The sequence below is a fragment of the Moschus berezovskii genome, chromosome 7 (assembly GCF_049115385.1).
Source record: "Moschus berezovskii isolate FMDL1 chromosome 7, NW_MosBer_1.0, whole genome shotgun sequence".
Classification (NCBI taxonomy): Eukaryota; Metazoa; Chordata; class Mammalia; order Artiodactyla; family Moschidae; genus Moschus; species Moschus berezovskii.
This window is the reverse complement of record NC_142466.1, coordinates 108,927,427-108,939,932: the sequence shown is the minus strand read 5'-3', so window position 1 is coordinate 108,939,932 and position 12,506 is coordinate 108,927,427. Positions and strand designations below refer to the sequence as shown.

General features: G+C 34.5%; 1 protein-coding gene across 6 annotated transcripts in view; it reads left to right on the top strand.

The window, feature by feature from the left end:
* Window positions 1-12,506, top strand: part of PTBP3 (polypyrimidine tract binding protein 3) — a 92,328-nt gene that overhangs the window by 67,064 nt on the left and 12,758 nt on the right. For 5 of the 6 annotated variants that reach the window (XM_055427591.2, XM_055427589.2, XM_055427593.2 and 2 more), the window contains 2 exons: window positions 9,997-10,074; window positions 12,221-12,366. In XM_055427591.2, the coding sequence (XP_055283566.1) occupies window positions 9,997-10,074; window positions 12,221-12,366 (224 nt within the window). The remainder of the gene's footprint in view (window positions 1-9,996; window positions 10,075-12,220; window positions 12,367-12,506) is intronic. The other variant, XM_055427590.2, reaches the window with a different exon arrangement.

Sequence of the window (12,506 nt, the reverse complement as noted above, 5' to 3'; positions counted from 1 at the left end):
AAGTGGTATTTAGTTTATCTTCATTTTACAGGTGAGAAAAAAGAATCCGTAGCCAAATATAAACAGTAAATTTAAAATAAAAGCTTTTTATTATTTATAACTGCAGAAGGTCAAGTGGATTGTTCAGTTCATGTCCCTGAACTGTTAAAGTTTCTGTTTTAGTCTAACCAAGTTTTTGTGTTTTATACATTTGGCCTTCCATATCTTCAGGTTTGGCATCTGTGGATTCAACCAACCACAGATCAAAAATGGAGAAAAAGAAGTTTCATAAAATTCCAAAAAGCAAAACTTGAATTTTCCTTGTACCAGCAACTATTTCCATAGCATTACCTTGTCTTTACAACTGTTTACATAGCATTTACAACGTGTTAGGTATTATAAGCAATTTGGAGATGATTTCAAGTATACAGGAGGATGTGCAGAGATAATATGCACATACTTTGCCATTTTATAAAGGGACTTGAGCATCCTTGGATTTTGATGGTATCTACAGAGTTGGGGGCTGGGAGTGTCCTGGAACCAATCCCTTGTAGATTTTGAAGGGGGCTGTATTTGTTATCAGCCTCTACTCATATGTACAACTTGGCAGAGCCAAAGGTCTTTGTAATTAGCATTTTAATATCAAGTGATAAAAACTGAGGCTGTCATTCAAGTTTGCCAAAGCTTGGCTATCAGTGCAGAACTGCACATGTTCCAATAATTGAATACATACTGTTGGTGTAATTAATGTTCTGCATTGTGGGAGGAGGGCATTTTAAAAATACGATTAAGAATTTTGGTTTCTGAATATAAAATATCAAAATATTGCTATCGTTTCTTATTGTGTTAATAAGTCCTTTGTCATTGCAAATAGCGTGTACATTCTAAGATAAGTAATTTATCAAAGAAAGAACAATACCTTTCAATGTTGTATGATAGTTTACTCTGCCTCTCACAAATATTTGACATGGTTCACTATTCCCTCCTTTTCTTTCACTTGACTTTGAAAATGCTACACTTCCAGGACTCTGTTCCTTACTTAACTAGCTGTTCTTTCTTTTAAAGATTACCCTTTCAGGTTCTTAGAGCTAAGTTGTAAGCATTCTGGGGTCTTCCTGATCTGTTTTAGAGATAACATTATATATTATCTCTATAGAAAAGCTTGTAAAAATATGGGAATATAGTTTTTTTAAATATTTTTCTTGAAATGTTTAACATTATTCTACTAGTTTCATTTAGTTACTTATGGCTGTGCTGGATCTTCATTGCTGTGTGGGTTTTTCTCTGGTTGCAGCGAGCCAGTCTACTCTCTAGTTGTGGTGGATTCCCTCGTTGCAGAGTGTGAGCTCTAGGGCATATGGGCTTCAGTAGTTGTGACTCTTGGGCTCTAGAGCACAGACTCAGTAGTTGTGTCCCATGGGCTTAGTTGCTCCATGACACGTGGGACCTTCCTATATCAAAGATCCTCCTGCATTAACAGGCAGATTCTTTCCCAAGGAAGCCCCTGAGTGCAGTTTTAGATATCCATACTACCCAGATTAAGAAATAAAATGTATACACATGATGTAGAAGCGCCATTTGTACCCCTCTCATTTGTTGTGTACCCATTCTCCCTGCACCAGTATAACTGTAGTCTCAGATTTTTGATGATAGTCCTGCTTTTGCTTTTTTGCTTTTCTCCTGTGGTTTGGTTTTGGTTTTATACTACTCATTATGCAGCCCTAAGTGCTAAAAATTTTTCTCCCATATTTAGAAGTTTATTTAAATGGAATCACACTGTTTTTCTTTTTGATTCATCTCTGTTCATATATGTGGCTCTTGCTTATCCATTTTCAACACTGTCACGTGTATAGATTTCCACTGTATGAATATATTAGAGTTGGTTTATCTATGCTACTGTTGATAGACATTTGGGTTATTTTAGTTTGAGGCTATTATGAACAGTGCTGCTTTGAAATTTTCCTAATTATCACTGAGGTTGAACTTAACGTTTGTTGGTCATTCTTAATGAATTTTCTGTTAATTCTTTTGCCTGTTTTTGTATTTAGTTTCTTGTCATTTCTTGTTTATTTGTAGGAATTCTTTAATACCTAGACACTAGTGTTTTTGTTGGTTTTACGTGTTGCAAATAGTTTCTATCAGTTTTGGCTTATTGGTTCATTCTCTTCATGGTATTTTTATATGGCCAAGTTGATTTGCCATATCCTTTGTGTTTTTGTGTCATGTTTAAAAAATCCTTTATTACTTTGACATTATAAATATAAACACTTAGAATATTCTAAAGTTTATAGTATTTTAGTAACTTTTTATTACAGTACTTCAAGCTGCAGAAATAGTTGAAAGAATCCCCTGTATCCTTCAGATTCTCTGATTATTAACATCACACCACATTTACTTTATCATCTCTCTTTGTTTGTGTGTGCGTGGTATTTTTTTCTTCCTCTGAGTCATTGAAAAATAAGTTGCAGGCATGATGTCCCTTCTAAATACTCATTGTGTATTTTCTAAGAACAAGGACATTCTTAACATAAATAACAAAATCAGAAAATTAACATTCATATGATACCATTATCTAATCCATAGACCTTTTAAAAATTTTGCCAGTTGTGGAAAATAATGTTCTTTATTAAGAAAATGTTTTTCTAGTAGGGATCCAAACCAGTTTCAGGCTAATTTATTTGTCTTGTCTTGTGGAGGCCTTTAATTTTGAACATATCCTCATTCTTTGTCTTTTATGACCTTTAAATTTTTGAAGAGTTCAGGGTTGAGTATTTAATAGAATGTATCCCAGTATGCGTGTCTGGGTCTTTGGCTGAAATAATGTTGTGTCTTTCTCATTTCATTACATTGGCAGTGCTGCTAGTTTATCCTATTCGTGGTGATATTAATTAACATTGATCACTTAAGCTGGTTTCTTCCACCTGTTTTTCTCTTTGTAATTAAAAACACTTTTTTGTAGGGAGGGTATGTTAGACTATATAAATAGCCTGTTTCTTACAACTTTTCACCCTTTAGGTTTTTTTTTTTTGAAGATTTTTATTTGATATGATCCATTTTTAAAGTTTTTATTGATTGTTACAATATTGCTTCCTTTTTATGCTTTGGATTGTTGGACACGAGGCATGTGGGTTCTTAGCTGCCCAATCAGGGACTGAACTTGCATTGCTTGCATTGGAAGACAAAGTCTTAACCACTGAACCTCCAGGGAAGTCCTTCTCATTTTAGCTTTAATATCCATTGCCTAAAATAGTTGTCACCATGATGGTTGTTGCTGTATTGGTGGTTTGCTAATTTCATCTTTCGTCCTGATTTAGTAGCTGGAATTTTATTATAAAGGACTTTTTTTTTTTTTACCACTCCATTCATTCATTCATTTTTACGACATTTATGTGAATTTAAGGGTCCCATCACTTCATGGGAAATAGATGGGGAAACAGTGTCAGACTTTATTTTTTTGGGCTCCAAAATCACTGTGGATGCTGATTGCAGCCATGAAATTAAAAGACGCTTACTCCTTGGAAGGAAAGTTATGACCAACCTAGATAGTATATTAAAAAGCAGAGACATTACTTTGCCAACAAAGGTCCATCTAGTCAAGGCTCTGGTTTTTCCAGTGGTCATGTATGGATGTGAGAGTTGGACTGTGAAGAAAGCTGATCGCTGAAAAATTGATGCTTTTGAACTGTGGTGCTGGAGAAGACTCTTGAGAGTCCGGACTGCAAGGAGATCCAACCAGTCCATTCTAAAGGAGATCAATCCTGGGTGTTCATTGGAAGGACTGATGCTAAAGCTGAAACTCCAATACTTTGGCCACCTCATGCGACGAGTTGACTCACTGGAAAAGACTCTGATGCTGGGAAAGATTGGGGGTGGGAGGAGAAGGGGATGACAGAGAGTGAGATGGCTGGATGGCATCACCGACTCGATGGACATGAGTTTGAGTGAACTCCGGGAGTTGGTGATGGACAGGGAGGCCTGGCGTGCTGTGATTCATGGGATCGCAAAGAGTCGGACACGACTGAGTGACTGAACTGAACTGAGCTGAACTGAAGGTTTATATTGTGCTACTTTGTATTTACATAGTGTAATATGATTGCTGATATAAGTGATATGTAGCATAATTTTATTATTACTGTCTATGTTCATTATACTGTCATTAGCTCTGTATGACTTATTTACTATTCATTCTATTTATTTTTTCACATTAATATGGACTTGTAAGTTCTTATTCTGTGGGCAGTAGTTTCATATTATTGTTTTTCATTTTATGTTCAAACTGAACTGAACTGATACCAGATTTGGCCAGTGGGAGCCCTTTCATACAAGTTTCTGTGGCCTTTTGACATGTCCTCATCATTGTATGCACACTTCATTACTTTCTGGCAGAAGATATATCAAATCTACTTTCCCTGCCTCAGCACTGTAGTCAGCCATTTCTCCAATGAACCCTGGTTCCTTTTAGTGGAAAATAGTATTTGGAAATCAGTATTAAGGCATTAATACTCATTGATAATAGGGTATCGTTGCTTCTAGAAACTTTAAGTGGGTGTGTATGTGTACTTCATAAATATATTTGTGTGTGTGTTTAAAAAAACACTGATACTTCCAATTTAACTGATACTTCCAATTCTAATTGAGCACCCTTTTTTTCATATTGTGATTCCTTTCTTCAGGAATGAGAAATCTAGTTTTCCATTAGCCTCAACATATTTACCCATTTGCTCAATCCTGTAATACACAAAAAGTTTCAGAATTGTTCACACACCATTAACTAGAGGTTAATATATTTGCATAAGTAGTTTTCTGGGCATTGCTCCAATGGTCTGTTTATTCTTTTTGTCATTACCACAAGTCTCAGTGTCTGACAGAGTTAAGTTTCTTATTCTTCAAGAGTATCTTGGCAGTTCTTGACCATTTACACTTAGGAATTTTAGGATCAGCTTTTCAAGTCCTCAAAGAGGGAGAAAAAAGCACTCTTAGGGTTTTGATTAGATTATATGGATTTTATAAATCACTTAGAAGACAATTGACATCTTTACAATAGAGTCTTCCAGATTTTGAACATTGTGCACCTCTCCATTTATATATTCTTTAATGTCTTTGAGTAAAGTTTGACGACTTTTCCCTATAAAAGTATGTTTACATATGTTTTGTTAGTTATTCCTAAGAGCTATACTTTTTAGATTCTAATTCTCAACCAGTCTTTTTGATCTGTGTGAGTTTGGGCAAATTGCTTAACTACTCTGTACTTTTGTCTTTTTATATGTGAGATGAACATAATAATAATACTTAACTGGTAAGAGTTGTGATGAATATTATATGTGCTAATGTATGTAAGAGCTTAGAATGATGCAGTGTACATTTTAGCCATCATTTGGTTTTCTAAGTGTTGCTAATATACAAATGCAGTGTTGTTTCTTGATTTCTTATTCAACTTTGATTAACTCTTTTTTCTCTTAAATATTCTAATTTCTTTCTCTTACTTTAGTAAGATGCATTGAACTTCTAAAATTTACATAGAAATAGAAAAGTATCTAGAATAGTGATAGGAAATAAATGCAAGACAGCATAAAGTGCAGTAATCAAACCACTTTGACAGTGTTGAAAAGATAGATATATAAATCAGTAGAGAAGCATATAGAGTCTAAAACTGACCCACATGTATAGGATGAGTTGGTTTTGAGCAAAATTGCCGGTGTAAAACTTCAATAAAGGAGAATCTTCCAACAAGTAGTTTTTGGACAAGTGGACATCCATATTGGAAAAAATAAACTTTTATCAGTATCTCACACCATACTGACAGATTGAATTGAAACGGACCTTAGACCTGTCTGTGTAACTTAAGCCTAAAAAACTCGTGGAATAAAACAGGAAGGGGGACTTCCCTGGTCGTCTAGCAGCTAAGACTCAGTGTGCTTCCACTGCAGGGGGCACAAGTTTAATCCCTGGTCAGGAAATTGGAATCCCACATGCTCTGCAGTGTGACATGGCCAAAACAGAACCAATAAATAAATAAGTAAATCTTATATTAAAAAACACTAGGAGAAAATCTTTGCAACCTGGGATATGCAAACGTTTCTTAGATAAACCACAAAAAGCACAAACCATAAAAGGAAATAATTTATGTATTGTATGTACATCAACATTTTAAAAGTTCCGTGGCTTGAAAGATACCATCAAGAAAACCGAAAGGCAAGCTTATAGACTAGAAGAAAACAAATTAGTTATATCAAGGTATACAGGGAATTCACAGCTCAATAATAAGAAAACAAATTATTAAAAATGGGCAAAAGATTTGAAAAAATATCTTACAAAAGATAGTATATGAGTGGCAATAAACACTTGAATAGATGCTCAGCATCCCTAGTCATCAGCAAAATGGGGATTAAAATTATTATATTATTACATACCCTTTAGAAGCTTCTTGATTTGGTGGATTGTTGTCTTTTACTGGTCCTAGAAATGATCTTTTCACATATGCCCTCTTCACACTGTTTCTTTTCTTAGTTTCTTGAGTTTTGACTAGACCTGTTAAATTCTCTTACTGTGTTCTGAGTATCTCAAACTTTCTGTCCTGTTTTTTCCTTTATCTCTCCGAGCTGCATCCTGAATAATAAATTTCAGTAATTGTGCTTTTTATTTCTAGAAATTTTATTCTTTTTTTAAATATCATCTGCCTTATACTTTTCAACATAGCTTTTATTTTTCCAAACATACTATTTAGAATCCTCATCTGATAATTCCAGTGTCTGAAGTCTTAACAGTTGTTGCTGCTACTGCTGCTAAGTAGACATTTCTTTTTCTACTTTCTTCTTTTTGAGTTATTCACTTACTTGGGAAATAACTTGTGAGACTTCTTTGAGGCTTAGTCTCAAGATGTATGTTCCTCCAGAAAGAATTTACTTGTTTGCAATATCAAAGGATCTGTGTCTGGGACCATTTCAATCTAAATCCGTAATTTTGTTAATTTTCCCTTGAATTCCTAAGAAATGTAAATTTAGGCTGCAAATTTGCATGAGAGCTTACTGTTGGTTAGACCTTTTTAGGAACCTTATTTTTGTCTCTTCTCTGTTAGACACAAAGTCAGCTTTCCTTGTAGTCTTCTGAAGGTAAGAGGAGTAGGTAATGGGATGGGTTATTTTAGGTTTATACTGTTGGATTAGTGTCATGGAGGTCTCCTGTTGACTTCCTTCCTCTTGGGCTAACCTTGGGATTTGCATCTTGTCCATTAAGCATGAGGATGATAAAACCAAAGCTGTTTGATAGAGTTAGGTTTTTAGCCAGGTTACTCTTAATGATCTTGTTAGCTGTTAGGTTTTATTTTTTTTAAGGATCTTTTTCCTATTCATTGGACATATCTGCCACAAGGTTGGTCTTTATTATTTAGTCTGCTACTATATCCACATTTTTAAAAAACAATAATAGTGCCTTTTTGCCATAATATATATTGTTTGTAATGTTTCAAATGTCTCTGTATTTTGTCTAGTGACTCATAATTTATATAATAATTCTTCAATTTAGACATTAAGCTTGTGTCTTTTGGGTTTGCTGTTATAAATAATAGCACTGAGAAACACTGAAACACTGGTAAACTGATTTCATAGATAAAAATGTTATCTATTTGTATTACCGTAATTGCTATTGGTAATACATTTTCCAAATGTAAAACACCTGTGATATAACTATTCAAATCTTAAACCTTTTCTTTTAAAGTTTGTGTAAACCAATGTCTAACAGGTTAATTTGCTTAAGTGTTTCTGTTCCTGCTTACTTGAATGTAGATTTATGGAAACTACAAATGTTTCTTTTGTCAAATATTAACAAATGTTCTTGTACTTGGAAACAATTATTTAAAATTTGGCCCTGGAACAGTTTACCATTTCTTTCATTTATTGCTATTTAATGTTCAGTGAGAGTTAATATCAAAAATTTTCCTCATTTCTCTCAAACCTACTGCATATCTTCTGCCTCATACCATCCCCCCTCATAACTACTTGCATTAGACTTGTTTTGTTTTAAAAGTACCTCCCCTGCCTTTCTGACAAATCTCAGTGGTTTACAGTAATTAACGTTTATTCCTGTCACTTAACTGACACCTAAACAACTGTGAATCAAATTTTGCAAACTTCCCTCAACATGTCTTTTTGATCAAGGGTCCAGGCTGAAGGTGTCACTCCATTTGAGCCGTGGCATTCTCGTGGCAGCGGGTGAAAGAAATCAGAGCTGGTGTAAACCCATAATGCTTCTTAACACTTCTGTATAGCAGTCTGTGTCATGACTGTCTCTGTGTTCCTATCATGTGATTGAATGCAGTGGTGTTGCGTACAGATGTATGTTCTGCAGGAGACACTGCCAGTCACATAACTAGCCAGCTTTAGATGGAAGGGTCAAGTGAATACTTGGCAACCATATTTCTTCTTTTGTTTAACTTCCCAGTGTAAATTTTCATAATAACTCATATCCATATTGAAGTGTCTCGGGTAAGTCTTCCTTTATGCCTTTAAAATAGTTATTTGTTATGAAACGGAATCATTTTACCTATGATCTTCAGCCTACTTGAATATAAGTTTAGCAGGGCCAGAGATTCGCGTATGCGTTATTCAGTGCTCCCTTAGCACCAGAGGGGTGCTTGCCTCCTGACGTGCTTATTTCGTCAGTTACTCTGTCAGTCCTCTCTGTCCCTGAAGTCTCTTTATGACTAATTTTTCTTGAATTATTTTAATAAATCATAGCACATATCTAACAAATTCTTTTAAATAATTCTCTTTAATGAAGAGAATAAACTTATGTGATCTTTAAACTCCTCTGGAAAATTCAGCCTGCTTCCTATAAATATGCATATCACCCTATCATAAAAAAAAAAACAAATCCCTCATTTTGACTCTTACAATCTAGCTTCTCACTGTTGCTTTAAAACTGTTGCTTCACGTTTATGTTTCTCACTCTCCCTGACTTTTATTGAACCCCTCTCCCTGAAATTCCATCTCTAGATCCTGAGGGACTGTAATTCATTGTTTTGTTTTCTGAGGCTGTTCTCTCTTTCTCTTTTTCTTAGAATGTTCCTCTTCGACTTAAGTGTACTGATACTCCCAGGTTCTCTTTAGCTTTCTTCATTTCTTGTCTTGTGCCCTTTTTAGTGTTCTTCTTCTTCATATGGCTTTTACATTTATTTCTATATAGATGATTTACAAATCTGTATCTTGTAATAGTTAGAAATTCTGAGTTTACCCCCTCATTTCCACTTGTGGCATTGCCATTTGAATGTCTTAGTATCACCTCGACCTTAGTTTGTCCTAAATCAAATTGTTTTCCTACTAGTAATGATTCCACCATGTAGAGCTAACTCCTGTATTTGTTGATGGTGCACATTATCCAGACTTTTAAGTGGAGAAGGAATATCAGCCTTTGTTTGGCATCTGTTACACACTAAGCACTGCTTTTCATTTAATGTCCAGCTCAAGTTTTACTTCCTGAGAAGCCTTCAAACAGTTCTAGAGATCCTTTGCAATCCCTTCTTCTTAGACCACTTGCAGTATATTTGTATTCAAACTTCTAGATCCTCAGCATGTGAATCTTCTATAATTCATAATTTTAGTTTGTAAAGCCTCTCAAAGGCAAGGATTTTTATTTCATCAGCACAGTACCCAAGAGGTACAGTATAGTTTAGTGAATATTTGATGATTTTTACATAGAAACAGTGCTCTAAGTAAGGGCAAGAATATCAGCCTAAATAACAAAACCAAATAAACTAAAACTAAGTAGCAAACTAATAACTCAGAATGAAATATTAATAACATTCTAGCTGTAGTCTTGAACCTTGAACCCAGTTCAAAGGGATTAGCCTCTGGAAGTGGCAGAGCCTCTTATACAACACAACAAGGATCATCTGTTGAACAAATCTTTACTCCGTAATAGAATCTCTTTGTCAACAATATGCCCTCATATGGCCATTTTATTGTGTTGATAACTGTCTTTATAGAAGGTAGTGTATTTATTTCAGCTTCTCTTCCCCCTTAGGTGCACCAGGAATCATTTCCTCACCGTATGCAGGGGCTGCTGGATTTGCCCCCGCTATCGGATTTCCTCAAGCTGCAGGTGACTCTTTTAAAGTTGAAGTTGAAATGACTTCTTAATTACGATTTATATATTCTAGAACTTATCAAAATGAAAGATATGACCATGTTTGAAGAATTTACCAAAAAAGCATTATGTGTATCAATCATGGAAGTGGCTCATGGACAATAGATGATTGTACAGCTTCCTTGTGTTTATAAATAATTCTCTCTGGTTTCATTCTCAACACTAAAATTCTATTATCTGCTCTGCATCATTTATACTTGCCACTGGCACAGATAACTATAGGTTGACTATATTAAATAACCTTAGGTTTGTCTCTTTGGTTATTATATAAAATAGATGAGCTGCTTGCTGATAAGCAACTCAGTTACATGTTAAACAGACTTCTGTCTTACTTATCTTTGTGTCCTTACTGTCTTTAAGGGCATTCAGTACTTATTATGCAGACAACAAACATTTGAATTAATAAACATTTACTATTTTATCTGTAAGTACTTTTTTTAAAAAAATGAATGGGTTTGGAAGATTACTATAGAGGATATGCATGCTGTTTTATTTCAGAAAAAAAAATTATATGTATACACATTTTTTTTCTTTAGCTAATGAAAATAATTGAGAGAGAGCAATCAGTTAATATTTTGATAAGGACTCTGACTCTTCCAAATAATAAACAAAATGAATTTTGATTAGAACTTAAGAAGAAAAAATACTTTATGGTTTTGTGCTTAAAGAAAATGCTTGAGGTTGATGATTGGAAGAGTGATACAGTGTTAAGTCAGTCTACACATTACCTTTATAGCTTACAGCTGATCTGTGAATATAACTATTTTAAACTGCAGCGTAGCTACTTTCTGACAATGATCTTTGTATCCTCCCTTTCTAAGTCTGGGAATTGTGACTCTTCTCTTCAGGAGAGAGGATGAAGTTAACTAAAAAGAAAGAGGATTTAAAAGGTTGAGATTTATTTAAGTTTTAGTTTTTTTGGTGGTTTTAAGACATTTTATCATATGTTTAATTAAGTGAGTGATCTTATCTATGTCATTAAAATGAAGGCACTGTACATTGTGTTTATGTGTTTGAAGCTCCCAAGAGTTACACATTTGGAGGTAGTGCTATATGGTTTCCTTCATTTTAGATATTTTTTTGACATGCTGTATCTATAAAACACTGTAGTAGATGTTAAGAAAGAGAAAAAAAATGCATAAAGAGGGCTCCTGAGTTGATAAGGTTTTCCAGGTGTAATAGGGGGGTATATGCACACACATGTTTTGTGATAAAGTGGCCAGACTCTATTATAAGGAGTTTTGAACTTAAAGAATCAGTACATTAAAGAATTGGCTCATTTTACATCAACTGGGAATTTTATCTTAGACGGTTTTTAGGCTGAGAATACAAATATTTGGACTTTGTGAGAAAGTGTAGTGTTTTGGGTATTGTATGTAGTGTCAATATTCCAGTGTTATAGGGCTTTCAGTAGCTTCTGCAGTATCTCGGGGAATAGAGAGCTCTGAAAATTCTTGCTCCAAAATAATACTGAATTCCATAAATTTGTTGTTGATGGTAATAATGTTTTACAAGGTTACAAAATGTTTTTTTCCCCATACAGAATATATGTATACAATTTACCTGTTTTAGATGTACAATTCAGTGATTTTTAATAAATTTGCAGAGATGTACAGCCATTACCACAGTCAAGTTTTAGAACATGCATTACTGCCTAGCTTGTATATATGTGACTTCTGCTGAAGGGCTTTTAGAATGTATATATGTAAACACACACGCACACATATATATGATTTAATGGTAGAAGTCAATATGAAAATTATATCTGGTTTAGAGAAATGTATTGAAATACATCTATTTCAAGAAATAGAAGGAGTACTGGTAGTTATAGACCCTTTTAAAAAACTTCATGGCTTTAAGACTGGTGAACTTGGTTGGTCTGCAAAGTGTTATACAAATAGTAGAGTAGTAAGTGTGATAATGTCAACAAACGAGGAACTCTACCTCCAGAGTCTGGATTCACCTTTGTTATCCTTATGGTAGCTTTGAAACATTTTCTTCTCTATTTTTGCTTTTGCATTCATTTGTTTTCTTAAGTTGCATCAAGTGTTATAATTTTCCAGTTAACTAGAATGCAAAATGCTTCTGCTGTCTCATAAAGGTCTGTCGGTCCCAGCTGGACTAGGTCCCGGAGCGCTTGGTCCCCTCGCAATCACCTCCTCCGCTGTCACTGGAAGGATGGCCATTCCTGGGGCTGGTGGTATGCCAGGAAATTCTGTTCTGCTTGTCACCAATCTTAATCCTGATGTGAGTTGGAAAGTATCATATGTAAAAAGTCTTTCAGGAGGAAATATTGTAGCTTCTGACTTCAAGTTGAATTCAAATGGAAATGTTTAAGAATTTGTATTAAAGTTCATCACTAGTATATATAAAGAAGCATGTAAAAA